The sequence below is a fragment of the Theropithecus gelada genome, chromosome 11 (genome assembly GCF_003255815.1).
Source record: "Theropithecus gelada isolate Dixy chromosome 11, Tgel_1.0, whole genome shotgun sequence".
Taxonomy (NCBI): domain Eukaryota; kingdom Metazoa; phylum Chordata; class Mammalia; order Primates; family Cercopithecidae; genus Theropithecus; species Theropithecus gelada.
This window is the reverse complement of record NC_037679.1, coordinates 90,821,559-90,839,031: the sequence shown is the minus strand read 5'-3', so window position 1 is coordinate 90,839,031 and position 17,473 is coordinate 90,821,559. Positions and strand designations below refer to the sequence as shown.

Genomic DNA, 17,473 nt, shown 5'->3' with positions numbered 1-17,473 from the left:
CTATTCCCACATACTGTGGGAGGAAACTGGTGGAAGTGAGTGAATTATGTGGGCAGGTCTTTCCTGCGTTATTCTCGTCATAGTGAATGAGTTTTATGAGATCTGATAGTTTTAAAAACATGAGTTTCTCTGCGCAAACTCTTTGCCAGCCACCATCCATGTAAGACATGACTTGCCCCTCCTTGCCTTCTGTCATGATTGTGAGGCCTCCTCAGCCGTGTGGAACTGTAAGTCCATTAAACCTCGTCTTCTCAGTCTCGGGTATGTCTTTATCAGCAGTGTGAAAACAGACTAATACAAACCGTAAGGCTATCCGTATCACAACACAGAATGGTTTCCAATGATCTGTTAACGGGTTCTTATATGCCAAGACCTACTTGAGAAAATCAACACTTAACACGCAGTCCATCACAACCACACTGTATTCTGTTGCAACTTCCAGATGACCTAGTATCTTAAAAAAAAAAAAAAAGGCCGGGCGCGGTGGCTCAAGCCTGTAATCCCAGCACTTTGGGAGGCCGAGACGGGCGGATCACAAGGTCAGGAGATCGAGACCATCCTGGCTAACACGGTGAAACCCCGTCTCTACTAAAAAATACAAAAAACTAGCCGGGCGAGGTGGCGGGCGCCTGTAGTCCCAGCTACTCGGGAGGCTGAGGCAGGAGAATGGCGTGAACCCGGGAGGCGGAGCTTGCAGTGAGCTGAGACCCGGCCACTGCACTCCAGCCTGGGCGGCAGAGCTAGACTCTGTCTAAAAAAAAAAAAAAAAAAAAAAAAAGTCCCCCAACAAGAGAAGACTCGTTTTGACATCACCGAATTGGATTTGGGAAACCCGAATGAATTCTGTAGTGATGCAAGATTATTCTACTTGTCAAGTTGGGAAACCACAAAAATGAATCTGTTTTGGGCATTTAACCAGCTATTTGGAATTTTAGCCCACTGTGCTTAAAAGTCACCTCTTTTTGGCAAATAAAACTTTCCTGTAGAAAAAAAAAAGGCCTGTCTCTAAACATTACTTACCATTTTCATCAGTGACCCTCAAAGTAAAAAGTTTTCAATTTTTAATGCTGTATTGAGGTTTTGAAGACTTCTTACATAAAAATAGCTGTGGGTACAGAGAGCAAGTGGCTGAAGTGGGACCTGGGCCCCACCACAGAGAGAAGCAGGCAGAAATGCCATTGACCTGCAGTGGGGATCTTGCCAGTGAGGAGAAGAGGGCTTGTGGACTGGGGGGCCCTGCCTGACAGACAAGCTGTGATACTCAAGAACGCCTCTCTCTGTGGGTCCCTCACTGGGGGAAGGAAATCCACTAGGACATTTTTAGAATCTCACAAAAGACAGCAGAGGACAGGTCTTCCCAAGAAGGCTGCTGGTAGGGAAGACAAAGGAGCTAAGAGAAGGTGAGAGAGCATCAAGGAGAATCCACCCATACCAAGAACACACAGGCTCGCACACCAGGGAAGGAAGAGCGCCAGATGGCATGAGACCCCGCACACACCCCCAGGAAAAGCAGCAGAGGGAAACAGCATGGCATGTGAATGGCAACTCAGGCTGAAGAAGCGTTAACCCGAGGAACCTCTGAGCTCTCTGAGCCACAGATGAATCTGGGAAGACAGCAGTTCAACAAAACACAAAAATAAGGTAACACAACCACATGCAATAGAGGGGGAGGCTGTGAGGCAGGGTCCAGCAGGCGCTCTCCCTGTTCTTGTACAGCCATCAGCAGAACGGTGTTTACTGGCTTTTTTCTCTTTTGAGACAGGGTCTTGCTCTGTCACCCAGGCTGGAGCACAGTGGCGCAACCATTGCTCCCTGCAGCCTGGAACTCCTCGATGTCCTCTCCACTGCCAACCCCCACACCTCACTTTCCCCAGCAGCCGGGACCACAGGTGTGTGCCATTATGGTCACCTAATTTTCTTAATTTTTTTGTAGAGACAGTCTCACTATGTTGCCCAGCCTGGTCTTGACCTCTTGAGCTCAAGAGATCCACTCACCTTGGCCTCCCTAAGTGCTGGGACTATAGGTGTGAGTCACCATGGCTGGCCTGGTTTTTACATATTTAAATGGTTGAAAAAAATACAAACAAACGAAAGAATAATATTTTATGACGTCAAAATTACATGAAATTAAAACCCTAGGCCGGGCACGGTAGCTCACGCCTGTAATCCCAGCACTCTGAGGGGCCGAAGCGGGTGGGTCATGAAGTCAGGAGTTACCAGCCTGGCCAAGACGGTGAAACCCCGTCTCTACTAAAAATACAAAAATTAGCCGGGCGTGGTGGTGCACACCTGTAATCCCAGCTACTTGAGAGGCTGAGGCAGAGAACTGCTTGAACTTGGGAGGCGGAGGTTGCAGTGAGCTGAGATCGTGCCACTGCACTTCAGCTTGGGCGACAGAGTGAGACCCCATCTCAAAAAAAAAAAAAAAAAAGAAATGAAAACCCTCGTATCCATCAATTAAGCTTTAGTGAAGCCCTGCCACACACACGGGTCTACGACCATCTGCAGCTGCCTCCACACCCCAGGGACAAAGCAGGGGCTGCACACAGGCTGGGCAGCTGCAGGGCTGAAGACATGCACCTTTATATAGAAAGGCTGTGGAGCTTTGCTGTAAAGCTTAGAAAACCAGCCGAGCATCCAAACAATACCATTGCAGAACCAATGGAATTTAAACTACAAGGAATAAATAGACATGGCTGAAAAAAGTCGCTGAAAGACAGACACAGTCCTGCTGAGTGCCAAAGAGAAACACAGAAGAAAGGTGACCCGAACCAAGAGACTGCGTCCTTCAAGCAGAAGCACCAATGCATGGGACAGGAAAGGTGCTCGAGGCACAACAAAAGAGCTTCCCGGAAATGAGAACTGAATCTTTGACTGAAAGGTGTACAATATAGTCCCTGAAAAATGGGAAATCAAGTTAATAAAATTTAAGGGCAAAGCAAGACTTCCTCAGATGTTGGGTCAGAAAGAGCATCCGCCTCCCAGGGCAGGGTAGGGAAGACAGGGCTGGCCTCGCCCTTTCCATAGCAACGTTTAGTTCCACTTCTGAATCCCAGGCAAGCGACTCGGTGCATCATTCCCTGCAAATTGCTATTTATGTTACAAGGCAGCCGAGAAAGATGTTCAAGCATGAAAAAACTCAGAGAGCAGCACAGGAGCAATGAATGCAAACCAACCAATGAATAAACCCAAATAAGCAGTCATGACCCACCCAGCTGCCCTGGGCCACCCTGCCGAGCCGTGGAAAACAGTACCAGATGCCAGTTCCCAGAGACCTGAGAGGCCCACAGCATTACTTAAAGAGTTTTATACCCAGACAAGCTGTCCTGCTCACATAAAGGTCAAACGCAGGCATTTTTCAAGAGGCAGAAATTCATCAACTACAGCCCTTGTAAAAATGTGCTTGTTTATGAAATTCAAATGACCAAGAAAAGATGAATTGAATAAATAACTCAAAAGGAGAAGCTGTGGGGAAAAAACAAATCCAGTCAACCATAAAAATAAAATTAAGCAACTGGGGGCCAGGCACGGTGGCTCATGCCTGTAATCCCAGCACTTTGGGAGGCCAAGGCGGGCAGATCACGAGGTCAGGAGATCAAGATCATCCTGGCTAGCACAGTGAAACCCTGTCTCTAATAAAAATACAAGAAATTAGCTGGGCATGGTGCTGGGAGCCTGTAGTCCCAGCTGCTTGAGAGGCTGAGGCAGAAGAATGGCGTGAACCCAGGAGGCGGAGCTTGCAGTGAGCCGAGATCGTGCCACTGCACTCCAGCCTGGGCGAGAGAGCAAGACCCTGTCTCAAAAAAAAAAAAAAAAAAAAGCAACTGGGAAATAACACAATGTAAATACTATTTATAAACTCTCATAATTTAAAAATATTTCTATAAAGGAATCAAAGTCAAAGGCATATATATAGTATATTAACTGTTCTACTCACTCTTCAATATATTTCTGTATCAGCATATTCAAATCAATCTTACATTTTAAATGGTTACACAACTAAGCAGCTCTCATATCCCCGTGGTGACAATGCAGCAATGCATACGGCACAATGTTTCAGAAGGCAACTGCTCGGTCACTGGTAATACTTTGAACAAACGCATATACTCTTTGAACTAGCTGTTTATTTTCTAAGATTTTTATCTTGCATATAGGATTATACCGTGTTAGTGCTTAAAAGCAATAAGTAATTGGCAGGCCACAGCAGCTCATGCCTGTAATCCCAGCACTTTGGGAGGCCAAGGTGGGTGGATCACTTAAGCCCAGGAGTTTAAGATCAGCCTGGGCAACATGGCAAGACCCTCCAGAAAATTCATCTAAAAAATCAGCCAGGTGTGGTGGCACATGCCTGTGGTCCCAGCTGCTCAGGAGGCTGAGGTGGGAGGATAGCTTGAGCCTGGGAGATTGAGGTTGCAGTGAGCCAAGATCCCGCTACTGCACTCCAGCCTAGGCGATAGAATGAGACTCTGTCTCAAAACAAAACAAAACAAAAAAAACACAAAGAGTGTTCATTACAGTATTGGAAAAGCAGAAATAATTGGAAATCATAAATAATCAAATTATCCATTAATGGAGGGCTGTTTCATAATAAATCTATACGACAGGATACTAAGCAGCTGCTACAGCGAGGAGAGAGAAATCTACATGCACTGTTACACAAAGATGTTCGATAGATATTAAATGCAAAGAAAAAGTTGAAAAATTCTAACAAAAATCAGGAAAAATACACAGCTTTATAAAACATCTACAATGACAACCTCTCAATGGTCTCCTGACCTTTTTTCAGAACTGAATTCTTTAGGCATAAAGGAAACTTTCATCCGAAGTTCCACAGTTACTTCACTTTTAGATTGCAGGCTCTTCTGTTTAAGTAAAATTAAGTTTATTTTCACTTTAACGTAAGTATTTCTAGAGACACAGCCAACATTTTAATTGATATTCGTGCATAAAGATGATCTTTGTGTTCCACAGATAACAAGCTTCTTTCTTTCCTTTTTATTTAGCACGATTACCTCAGTCTTTTCCACTTTGCTAATGATGTTCACGAATGGCTATTTCTGGATGGTGGAATCTTGGGTAATATTTTTGCTTTCTTTCTTCTTCTCTTGACATACAATAAAACCATTTTTAAAAACGGGTTTGGAAAGTAAGAACTTCAAGGTCATGATTTGCAGGAAAAATATACCATAAACAGCAAAGACACATTTAAAAAACCGGGACCAAGCTAGAAAATATCTATAGTAGCCACATGCAATGGTTTAATTTCACTGCAGATATTTATAAAATAAATATTAAGAAAAACTGAGTTGGCATTTTATTTAAAAAACCATAGGCTATCACAGTGGGCAGTATTTCACTATTACTGCTGCCTGCATAATTAATTTTATTATTTATACTCTTCTGTAAGGATTTATAGGTAAATAGCAGGAGACAACTAAGTAATGAAAAATAAAGAGCATGAAAAGTGGTTCATTGTCAGGCTAATTAACACATGAAATAAATTGTTAGTTTTACACATCCATATTTAATGAGCTTCTAGAAAAATCATTTTATATACATATATATATGTAAAATTCTGGTGGACTTTAAGGAAAAAAATAGATCCTTTCTTCCCAGGCTGCCAAAATGTAGGAAAATCTCTATCGGTAGGAAGTAAATAAGAAAGAATAACTGAGTATATCCTAAGGTAATTATTAAATACCAGGCCACATGAAAGCCAGAAAAGCTTAGTGACCCAACAGCCCCCGCGAGACACAGCAGTACTGGGCATGCCAGTCTTCACGGGGAAAAGGATGTTACAGGGACCGCTTTCGCCTGAACAAAATACACTGAGCAGATGAAACACCTCAAAATTATAAAAGCACGTATTATTAAAATACAGAATTGTAAGGAATTAATTCAGGATACTAGTTTAGTCTCAAAATGAGCACCACGTCAATCTGCATGTTTTGAGGCAACGAGTCACGCTGAAAAAATTCAAGCAGCACGAACGGGCAGGTGAGACTGCGACCTCATCCTTCCAGTTCCCCTCTCTGTGCTGGCCACCGGTCCTTCTTACCTGTCCTTTTAGGTGCTGATACAGAAGCACGTACAGACACTTCCCTCCCCTTCTGACGTGAACAGACTGCCTTGTGCTGCCCTCCCCTTGAGTCACCTCGTCTTCATCCTCAGGAAGAGGCATTCCGGCAGGCAGCCCTGCAATACTCGGGTCCTGGCTCACCCCCAGAGCCCTGCAGCCCGCCTCGAGAGCGCACCAGAGGGACTCCATTAGTCCTCCACTGAGGACGTGGGTCGCCTCAGGCTTTTGCTACTACTAAAATCGTACTATGATGAATATCTAGTGGCTATGTTCGCTATGTTGAACAAAGCCATGTTCACCCATACATTAGTAAATGAGAGTAGACATCCTGGGTTGGAGGCATGTGTGTTTTAGACTGATTGCCCGCTGGCCCTCCACATGTACCACATCGCTGGCACAAATCTACACCCCCACCAAGAATAAACGTCTGTCACCTTTTCTCTCTCTGCTTAAGTGACAGCTGAAAAATGGCACGTCATTGTAGGTTTCCTCTGCATTTATTTAATCTCTATTATTAAGGTACCCAAACTCGCATATACAAAATAACATTCTAACAGCCTAGAAATCTTCGTCTTCTCCTAAGTCTTAGACCTGCAGAGTGTTCTGTGTGCCTGTGAGTGCGCTCCTTTCTACCGTAATACGAAGCGTCTCATCCTAACACATTCGCTGCAGCTGAGCTGAACCAAAGCGCTGGAGTGGTGGTCACTACGGATTTCAGGCTCTGCAGTCGACAGACACAATGTCTGTGAGAGGCAGTGAGGGTGAGCCTGTAAAACCGTACGGGCATTTTTACCTCTGTGATTTATTCACACTGCAGATCATGCTTCTACTGGACTATCAGAATTTTTTCCTATTGGATTGTAAAAGCTGTTTAGACATACAGGCTTTTTTTTCCCCCCTCAAATTTTTTTTAATTAGTTGAACATAACTGCTGACTGAAAATAGATGATTCTTCATTCTGCTGAAGCATCCTTACTTTCCTAAGAATTTCCACAACTGGCATTTACATCTGGAAGTGACTCTGATATGGGTAAAAGTGAGGCTTTAATGTGATGTTTTCCAAATAGCTCTTCATGTCTTAGAACATCCGTTCCTGTTAGCTTGGTGTTTCCTTTTCTCCGTCCCTATTTTTATTTGGATCTGTTTCTGGGGACTCATTCATCCCTTCCCACTGCAGGGCCTGTGGATTTCTGTGCTGGTGCCGCCTTGTGTGAGACACACGCAGAAGCTTCCTGGCTAGAATGACAGCTCCATCTTGCTGGGTTGGCCGGTGCCATGACAAACACCAGGGTAGAAGGGGCGTCTCTTCAGAAGCCTGGGCCTTTTTGCTTTTAACATTAGAGTCTTTCTCTTATTTTTTCCAGTTAAACTTACTGTAATTACGTGTTTGATGAAAATGTATGCAAACGTAAAACTTGAGAGATGAGAATGATCATTTCTGTGAAAATGAAGCTGAATACTTTGAGAAGATGGACAAAAAGTCACCTGCTTTAAGAAGCCATAGTGCAACTTGAGGAGGGAGAAGTAACCATCAAGTCCTTGAACTACTGTAAGTCCAGCATCACTTTACAGAAATCCAGACTGGAGGTCAGGGCTCTGCTGGCTGGGTGCAGCTCACATGAGGACCACAGTACGCCAAGACCAAGGGAACAGCAATAGATGAGCTGAGGCCCAGCAGATGTTCACGGTTTGGGTCCACACACAGCATGTGCAGACCTGTTTTAACCGCCTATTTTGCTTAAAGCGCCAACTACAAGGCTCGAGAGACCTTCGGTGGCAGCATAACACTTTATGATCACGTGGACCCTCCATCATTTGTTTCTCAAACTCTCCCTGGGGCTCACAGGAGCAATGGGAAACCTCCCAAACGTTCCAGAATTAACTGGTGTCCCATTCAGAATACGATAGAGTGCTTCTGCTATTTAAATTAATACCCTAATGGTACAAATGAGAAAACTGAGGCCCAGAGAAGCAAAGCAAAGGGCTCAGCGTCATCCAGCCGCAGCAAAGCCCAACTGCAAAGGCCGTCCTGGGAAAGCGCGCAGATCTTCCGTGGCGGGCGCGCAGGAATGATGCACAGCCCATGGCTACGACGGCTCTCTTCGCTAGGGGAGTTTGTGGGGACTTGATTTTTCAGCTTTTTTGTCATTTCCAAGTTTCCCTTGTCCCCCAAACCCAAATACTTGTCACTGCTTCCAGCCAGCAAAGCCTCTCGCCAGCTCTCTGGGGAGTCCGAGTGCCTGTGGCCACGCGGCTCCACTGCTGCCTCCCGCTTTTGTGACTGTGTGGCAACAGCTCGCTGCTAAGGTTATGGTATGAGCGTCACCTTCACGGACAGCTGCTTCCGGCCTGACCTGTCTGTCTCTCAGAGCAGGCCCCCCGCATTGCCCCACCCCGCCCCCATGCGCCATGCCAGCTGAGGTGGTATCTGCGGCTGCGGCAGCAGCTTCGTCATGTTTGAATGCCTGCTCCTCAGCATACACGTGTGTGTACACGTGCGCACGGAGAGCGAGCTGGTTCATCTCACGTGTCAGTTGGATCCAAGGTACCTGTGCAGGTGATTTCTCCCAGGAAGCACCAGGCACTTTTGGAACTTCTGCTCTTCACTTTTCTGAAGTTACTTGGTGAATGTTCCTGGGATCCCCGTGGCCCCTTGGATCGAGGTGTAGGGAGCACACTGGCCAGTAAGACAGTCCCAGCCTTTGCCTCACGGACCTCCAGGTCCACAGGGCATTCACACATGCACAAGCACACACGACTGTGTAACTCAAAACCGTAACAGGCTCTACAACAGAAGTGTGGTAACACAACAATGGGGTCCCAGCTTATAAGCGGGGAGTGCGGGGCAGGGTGGCTGCCTCTCTGACCTCCTAGTCACTCTCTGTTTGATCATAAGTCCTCTTCTCATTTCCCCTGCACATTCATTTTAAAGTCCTCTTGGGTTAGATCATGGCTAGCCAAGACACTCATTCTTGTCTTCGTAAGAACCGAAAGTCTGTAACTGTGCTATTTCAAGTTGTGGGGAAAAACAGGAATCCAGTGTGTGGGCCCTGTCCTATGTACGAGCCACACCCAGCCCAACATCAGCCTTCAAGTCCTCGAGGGCAGCAGCAGCCAGCGATGAACACGCTCTCTGTGCCAGGGGCCACCTGGCGTCCACCGTGGCAGAGGCTCTGAGCTTCCCCAGCCTCTGCTGCAGGTGTCACTGTCACCTGAGCTGTCGGGTCTCAGTGCCACATGGTGGGCACTCACCTAGGACAGGAGCAAAGTTCCCGAATGGTGGTGGCAAAGCCACGCACAGGGCGCTGAGCTGCTCCCATGTGTGTGTTTAGGGTCTTATTTGTATCTAGGAGGTAAGTCATCTGGAGACCATGCCCTGGAGGACGAAGCTGCAAGGGGAGTGGAGGGGCAGGTGCCAGGATCGAGGCCTGGGAGGGCTACTGCACTGTGGCAGGAAGACAAGCCCGAACACACATTCTGCACACCTCAGGGCCCACTCCTGCCTGTCCCCCTACCTCACCAAGCCTGTGACCCCAGGGCGGGGTCCTCTGTGCCCGTCATGAGGAGACTGTATGGACTGCTGTTTCCTTCTGGGCTGTCACAGACGCTGTGACAGGCCTCTTCCTCTCTCCAAGAATATGGCTGCAGTCTGTGAGCCCCCGAGAAACACAGTGAAGAAATCCCCCGAGAACACGGAGCTGCGCCCACCTCCAGCCTCGGCTCCACTGCTCAGAGGCGAGGAGAAAGCCCTGCTCCTGTGACCCTTTGAGCACTGGGGCAGTGCAGGAGGGGTCGCTGCCTGGATCTCAGGATGCATGCTGTGCTTTATGATCGTGAAATTTCCTCCCACAAACGACAAACTGCCGCTCCCTGCAAAGCTGGACTGAAAATCCTAAGACCCTCAATGTGAAAGGCACCTTATAGGCCTGCCAGTCCACCCCTGGCTCCACAGGTCAGGAATGGGAGGAGGAGATGGCAGAGACGCACACAAGAAAGTTCTCGCAGGGCAGGGTGAGGAGCTCCTGACAATATGCACCTTCCCAGTAAGTCCCAGGGAGACCGCGCCATCCCCAGCCCGCTCTCACAGAGCTGATGTTGCAAGTCTCCGGCCCAAACGTCCTTTGTCTTTTCTTTGGTGTCCACAGCTGGCAGTGGTTTGAAACGTGGGTCACAGAGCTCTGCTTTCATCATGGGGCAGGAGTCTCTGCAGGCTTTAAACCACGCCTCCTCCCTCACACACAATTCCTCTGTCCTCGGGAAAAGTAACTGGGTGCTGTGGAAGCTGACGTGCTTGACGGACACTAGCCCCACCCCTTTCCAGACTCCACGGGGCCCCAGGTTTGCCCCAGCTGTGAGTCTCCCAAAATGTTATCAGTAATGTTAGTAATTTTCCAGATAGCTTTCTCTCCAGTATCCTACTATTTCCCCAAGTGCAAAGCCCACAGTTTAAGTCCTCTTCTGAAAATTACTTTAATGCCTCTGACGGTTGTGCCTTCTCTGTAGAAAGCTTGCTGTTTAAGAAACAAACCCATGCATGCCCAGAGCATGGAAAATCACACATTAGAAATACAGGAATAACAGGCTGTACACGAAACCCCGTGGGACAGCACTTCTGTGAACGCACTGGGTACATCAGGGGGAGACGAGGAGCAAGCTGAGAGCAGCCAAGGGCAGCACAACCCGCAGACCTGCTTGTCAAGCTCTCCTGAGCAGGGCTGGGTGGGCCCAAGACAGAAAGGGGCCCCTCAAACCTTCCTCTGTGCTGGCTGAAGCAGGAATTTCAAAACAGCCCACCAACTTCATACACTGCATTCACAAAGGCCAACTTCATACACTGCATTCACAAAGGCCAACTTCACACACTGCATTCACAAAGGCCAACTTCACACACTGCATTCACAAAGGCTCGCCAGACACAGCCCGTGAGTAAGGTCTTTCCTTCAAGCAGCTCAGAGGCCTGAGAAGGAACTTCGGGAGATCTGTACAGGCCTGGGCTTGCCACAAACTCAGGTCAAGGCACAGGCTGCTCTTGTCCTCACTGTCACGGCGTTTCAAACACTACAGTTATTCTATGAACTTTGTATTTTACTTTGTTTCTTAAGTATAATAGCCACATGGCTGGGCGCAGTGGCTCAGCTTGTAATCCCAGCATTTTGGGAGGCTGAGGTGGGCGGATCACCTAAGGTCAGGAGTTTGAGACCAGCCTGGCCAACATGGTGAAACCCTGTCTCTACTAAAAATACAAAAATTAGCAGGGCGTAGTCACAAGTGCCTGTGATCCCAGCTACTTGGGAGGCTGAGGCAGGAGACTTGCTTGAACCCAGGAGGTGGAGGTTGCAGCGAGCCAAGATTGCACCACCGCACTCCAGCCTGGGTGACAGAGTGAGACTCCCATCTCAAAAAAAAAAAAAAAAAAAAAAAAAAAAAGTAAAATAGCAATGCACACCCCAAAACATTAGGAAAATGAAAAAAGTATGCAGAGAAAAAAAATCAACCAAATGCCAATCTGAGAGGTAGCTCTGAGCCTCATAGTATTTTTTGCACAGCTCTCTTCAGTTTATTATTTTAAGCATAGTTGAGATCCCACGGCATTAATACTTTTGGAAACTAACTACACATAATGAATGTAAAAATATTATCTTGAACTTTAGCACAACGGAACTCAACCCAAAAACTATGACCAGTGTTCCCTCTACTTGAACTGCATTTGTAAATAAATGCTGTTACCAATGACTGATTACAAACCAATAACCACAGAGTAGTCAGTCCATGAATTACAGGTAGTTCCCTAATTATGACAAACCTGGGTAAAGCAATGACTGCTGTCTCCACCTGCAACTGCCAACAACCCGCCACACAGGACCCCAAATTCCGCAACAACTTCACTGAAAACCCAGGAAGGTGAAGACGAGGTCATGAGGGACTTTCACCCACGAAACTTCAACAGCACACAGAAGCACAAGGCAGGCAGAACAAGATACTCAAAGGGTAGCACAGGAAGACGGCGGGCAGGGAGGCGTGTGTGAGTAAGGCACCCTGGAACCTCTGTAGATTCTGCAGCAGCCGCACAGCCCAGGCTTGCATGGTGCTGGAGGACCCTACTACTGCCACGCCACAGCCACTCATCCCATAAGGCTGAGTGCCTGAGTACAGGTTTATACTGATTTCTGCTGGGTTTTACAGTGATTTAGAGCCAAAGTTCTAGCTCTTGGCTCTTCTTGGAAACTGGATGAGGACACCTCCCCCACCTTCTGAGCCTCCAGATCCAAGATGGGTGGGACTGTGGTGGTGGCCCTGAGTGCTCATCGAGGAGGCTCTAGGCACTGTGCTAAGGGCTCTGACCCATATGGCTGATGCAGGAGCGTGTGTCTAAAACCCACAGACTCTAACATCAGACACACATGCTTTCCCCAGCCTCCAGGCACCCAGCCACCTTACTCTCACATGTGTGTGTCCACTACTCTCGCTGTGTTGAGAGGAGATAATGTTTCAAAACAACTCTACTGTACTGAGGGGAGGAGAGGGCGCCCCCTACTGGAGCACCTGCAGCTGGGAGGATGGGGTGGGGTGCCGTCAGTGCCCAGGGTGGTGGTAGTCAGGGGCCTGAACAGAGTAAGTTTGGGGTTCCTGCAGAGGCTGTCATGGCTCATCAGTGGTCTTGTGAGCCAACAGCAGGTGGGGAGAAACCAAGGTGTGTGGGCTCTGGTCGCCCTGCGGTGAACCCTTGGGAATGTGCCCAGCCTTCTGACCCAGACAGCTCACAATGCCGCCCCAGCATGCCTCGGTTCAGATCACGTTCCCACTAGACCAGGGGATGCTGTGTGTCACAGAACGGCCACTATCAGCCAGCTCCACCATCCTGCCTGGCCCTGAGGGGTCTGCACATAGCTGTTCTTCTACTAGAGATTAACACGGCAAATAATCAAGGTCAGCCTGCCCTGAATTTGTAGTCCTCTCCTCTGCAACAGCTTCAGGGATCTAGTGGACGTGCACGGACAATGCATGTGGCTCAAGCAAACTCAACGACAGGCTTGGAAAAAGGAAAGGAGGAAGCAGAGGGATAGTCCCTCAGTGGGCAGGCATCCCGGGCAGAGCACAGCGCCCCATGATGCCAGGGCAGGAGCTTCACAGGCTGCCGAGTGGGGCTCAGGACTTAAAGGTGTGCGGCCGTCTATCCAAAAATCCATGCAGTGAAGCAGTGAGGACTGGGCGTTAGGAGAGATCTACAGAGCACCTCAGCTAGCTGGCTGCCTACACCATTCAACACGCACCTCTGTAGCAGTAGAGCTGATCTTTGATTTGAATATTCAATAAAATTTGATATGACTTGATTTAATCATTTAAAGACAATCTCAGCTTTAAAAGTTTTTTGGGGGGACACATGCAGAGAGTTCACTCAAATAACTAATTTTTTAAAGTCTAAAAACGTTTAGTATATGCCAGTGCTAAAAGGGAAGAGCGAAGAACACAGCTGTGATGTTTACAAAAGATTGTATCAAATAAAGAGGAGCTCATGTTTTAACAATTCATCTCTGGCTGAACTGAAGAATATAAGCTTTACAAATGGAGTCAGGGCACCAGATGTGCCTGGGAAGCAGATTCAGCAGGTGGTTCCTCGGCTCTGCTAAAGCTTCCTCATTCCATATTTAACCTCTGAATAAAACAATTACAAAAAGACCTGACGCTGGAACCAAGGCCAAACACTTTCAAATGATCTCCTGCATGGACCTTCAAGACTTACCTTCGATTAATACCATAAAATAATTGCAATCAGCAAGAAAAAGAAATGTAATTCCTTTACATATGCATATAATATGCTGCCTTACACTGTAAGGCTTTTTTTTGGAGACAGGGTACTGCTCTATCGCCCAGGCTGGAGTGCGGCAGTGCAATCACAGCTCCCTGCAGCCTTGACCTCCTGGGGCCAAGCCATCCTCTCACGTCAGCCTCCCAAGCAGATCAGACCACCATGCCCAGCTACTTTTTTATTTGTTGTTGAGATGGGGTTTTAGTATGTTGTCCAGGCTGGTCTCAAACTCCTGTGCTTAAGTGATCCTCCCACCTCAGCCTCCCAAAGTGTTGGGATTATAGGCACCAGCCACCATGTCTGGCCTGCCGTGAGCCTTTTTAAAGAAGCAACTGTGTTAGACAACACTATGTGTCTCCCATTCTCCCTGTTCTTAACAGCATTTGACTTTGTTTAGGGCAGCAATATGTTTAACGGAGGCCCCACTGCCCAGCCTCTGCTGCAGGTGGGGAGACCACGTGACACCACGCTAGCCACTGAGAGGTAAGGGAAGCCACTAGGTATGGTTTGGGGGGAGATATTTAAAGAAGGGCAGAGCCAGGGCCAGGAGCAGCGACTTGCGCCTGTAATCCTAGCACTTTTGGAGGCCAAGGCAGGAGAATTGCTTAAGCCCAGGAGCTCGAGACCAGCCTGGGCAACACAGTGAGATCCCATCCCTATCAAAAAATCAAAATCAGCCCAGAGTTTTAGTGCCTGTAGTCCCACCTAATAGGGAGAGTGAGGTGGGAAGATCGTTTGAGTCTGGGAGGTAAGGATGCAGTGAACCATGCTTGCATCCCTGTACTCCAGCCCGGGCAACAGAGTGAAACCCTGTCTCAAGAAAAAAAAAGAAAGAAGAGGCAGCCAACTACCTTTGCCAGTCCTTCCTGGAATGCAGAGCTAATGCTGGAACAGGGCAGCATCTTGCTGACACGGGGCCAAGCAAAGCCTCATGGCACTCTCCCTCAGGGCCCACGCTGGCTCTGGGCTGCCTGCTTCCAAACTTGCTACACTGAGGACAGAACACCTGGGGTTTAGAGCCCTGCAGCTGGCTCTGTCACGGGTCAGGATACACACAGTGAGTACTCACAGTCTGCCGTGTACTCCACCTGGGAGGGCTGCACAGGCACACCGTCTGCGTTGTGTGGGGTGGGAGTGGAGCTGTCAGCCTGCGCCTTACGAACAAGCGCTGCAAGGGGATGATCTGGGTCCACCACCTTCAAGGGCTGAAAACAGAGAAGACACAGCCTTAGCATTCAGTATTCTGAACCACACGGAACTCTTCTGCTACAAAACGCTCACCTCTAGGACACAGTGTACATGCCTCAGAAAAAACACACACACGCATGCACCCATGTAGGTACTAACTAGTTGTGGCCAAATGCCCCAGCTGGCTGTCTCAGAGGAACTGAGTAAACACAGGGTTTCAATTTCCAAAATAACTATCAAGAAAAGGACAGATGAACAACTAAGTCCAGTTTGACACCAATTAAACCCCATGCAAAACTTCAAACTGTTTTTCCTTATAGGAGTTTCTGATTTTTAATCACCAACAGCTTTTCCAGTCCAATCAATCAGCAATCATTCCCACAAAAGGTCACCCACACTGCACAACTGCTGAAACGAGATGCTTAACTGCTGAAAACTAGACACTTAAATCTAGTAGACTCCTGTTTTTTCTGTCGCAAATGGCAGAGTGGTGTGAATTAACCACAAGATACTGCTGAGTGGTTTCTTCACACAGATGAGAGGAGAATTAGAAGTGGAAACATTTATTTAAAAACAATCTCTGATGGTAACAGAGGACTTGAACATGCATACATTCTAATCACCTACAAAATCTAATCCTATGATGAAATCACAACTAAACAATTTTCTTTTTTTCTTTTTGAGACACAGTCTCACTCCGTCTCCCAGATTTGAGTGCAGTAGTGTGATCTTGGCTCATTGCAACCTCCACCTCCCAGGTTCAAGCAATTCTCATGCCTCAGCCTCCTGAGTAGCTGGAATTACAAGTGCACCCACCATGCCTGGCTAATTTTCGTATTTTTAGTAGCGATGGGGTTTCGCCATGCTGGCCAGGCTGGTCTTGAACTCCTGACCTCAGGTCATCCACCCGCCTCAGCCTCCCAAAGTGCTGGGATTACATGTGTGAGCCACCGCACCCGGACAACAGAACAATTTCCAAGTCTTAACCAACACTCTACTTATTCTAAGTATTTCAGAGAGTAAAACTGTAATGAAATGATAAAATTATCATGAGCAAATGCTCATGAATTTTATAAGATAGATAGGTAAGAAACCAAAGAAGCAAATGCTTTGTCACCCAGCTAAAAACAAAAATGCAAATACACCTCAATGATGATAAAATAAGATACAACTGTAACACACAAGAATGACATGCTTCAAATTTTCCAAAATTACGTTAGCAGTTTTGTGGTGGCATAAAAAATATAGTTCAACAATGAGATAAAAACCTTCATCAGCTCTTCAAGGCGGTTACACTTCTTGGAGGCAAAGAGAGAGGGATGCAAGTAATTCCCATCTTCTTCATCATCATCATCTTCATTGTCAGAGCTGACTCCTGATTCTGAAATCAAAATCACATTTCAAAATTTTGGTGTTTGGTGAGAAAAAAAGTACAAAAATTATGCAAAAACTTAGAAGCAGCCAAAGGTAGAGCTTCTTGGTTATCTGTCCAAAAAACACTATTAGTAATTTTTCCCTAGAGTCACCCAAGTTGCTCAGACGAAGGCCAGCTAGAAAGGACTGCAACCTTTGGCCATTTGGTGACTCCTGCCAACACTGAACACCAGCTGGTCTGGGGCTCTGTATGCTTTTTTCTTTCTTTTTTTTCTTTTTAAAAAAAGGGCAAAAATTGTACTAATTTATGAAAAGTAAAATAACAAACAGAAATAAACAACTACAACAAACCTGAAGATGAGATCTGCATTAAGATTTACACAACTGATTTGAAACTTATTTTAGCTGAAGAGAACAAAATTCAGTGGAAGGGCCAGGCACAGTGGCTCACGCCTGTAATCCCAGCACTTTGGGAGGCTGAGGCGGACAGATCACCTGAGGTCAGGAGTTCGAGACCAGCCTGGCCAACATGGTGAAACCCTGTCTCCACTAAAAATACAAAAATTAGCCGGCCGTGGTGGCACGTGCCCACGATCCCAGCTACTCGGGAGGCTGAGGCATGAGAATTGCTTGAACCCAGGAGGCAGAGGTTGTAGTGAGCAAAGATCGCGCTCATGCCACTGCACTCCAACCTGGGCAAGAGTGAGACTCTGTCTCTAATTAAAAAAAAAAAAAATTCAATGGAAGATATGTGTGTGTGTGTATATATATACACACATAGATGAACAGACTTGTCAAAATACCATCTTTATTCAAAATACAGCTAACTGGCTTTTGCAGTAAGAACTCTAAAAGAGAGACACTGTTATAAAAATAATAGCTTAAAATAGATAATCCAAGTAAAATTTTCACTTTTGTGGCCATGTATAGAGCTATACAGCCCTGAACACTATGGTACATGAATAATCCAAGAGCGGGTATAACTGTTTTCTCTCTGAAACGTTAAGTGGGTAAAAGGAGGGCAA

General features: G+C 46.9%; 1 protein-coding gene across 3 annotated transcripts in view; it reads right to left on the bottom strand.

Annotated features, from left to right (window-relative positions):
* SFSWAP (splicing factor SWAP) overlaps window positions 1-17,473 on the bottom strand; it is a 90,817-nt gene that overhangs the window by 57,635 nt on the left and 15,709 nt on the right. For all 3 annotated transcript variants that reach the window (XM_025402627.1, XM_025402629.1, XM_025402630.1), the window contains 2 exons: window positions 16,343-16,455; window positions 14,956-15,091 (listed from right to left, as the gene is read on the bottom strand). In XM_025402627.1, the coding sequence (XP_025258412.1) occupies window positions 14,956-15,091; window positions 16,343-16,455 (249 nt within the window). The remainder of the gene's footprint in view (window positions 1-14,955; window positions 15,092-16,342; window positions 16,456-17,473) is intronic.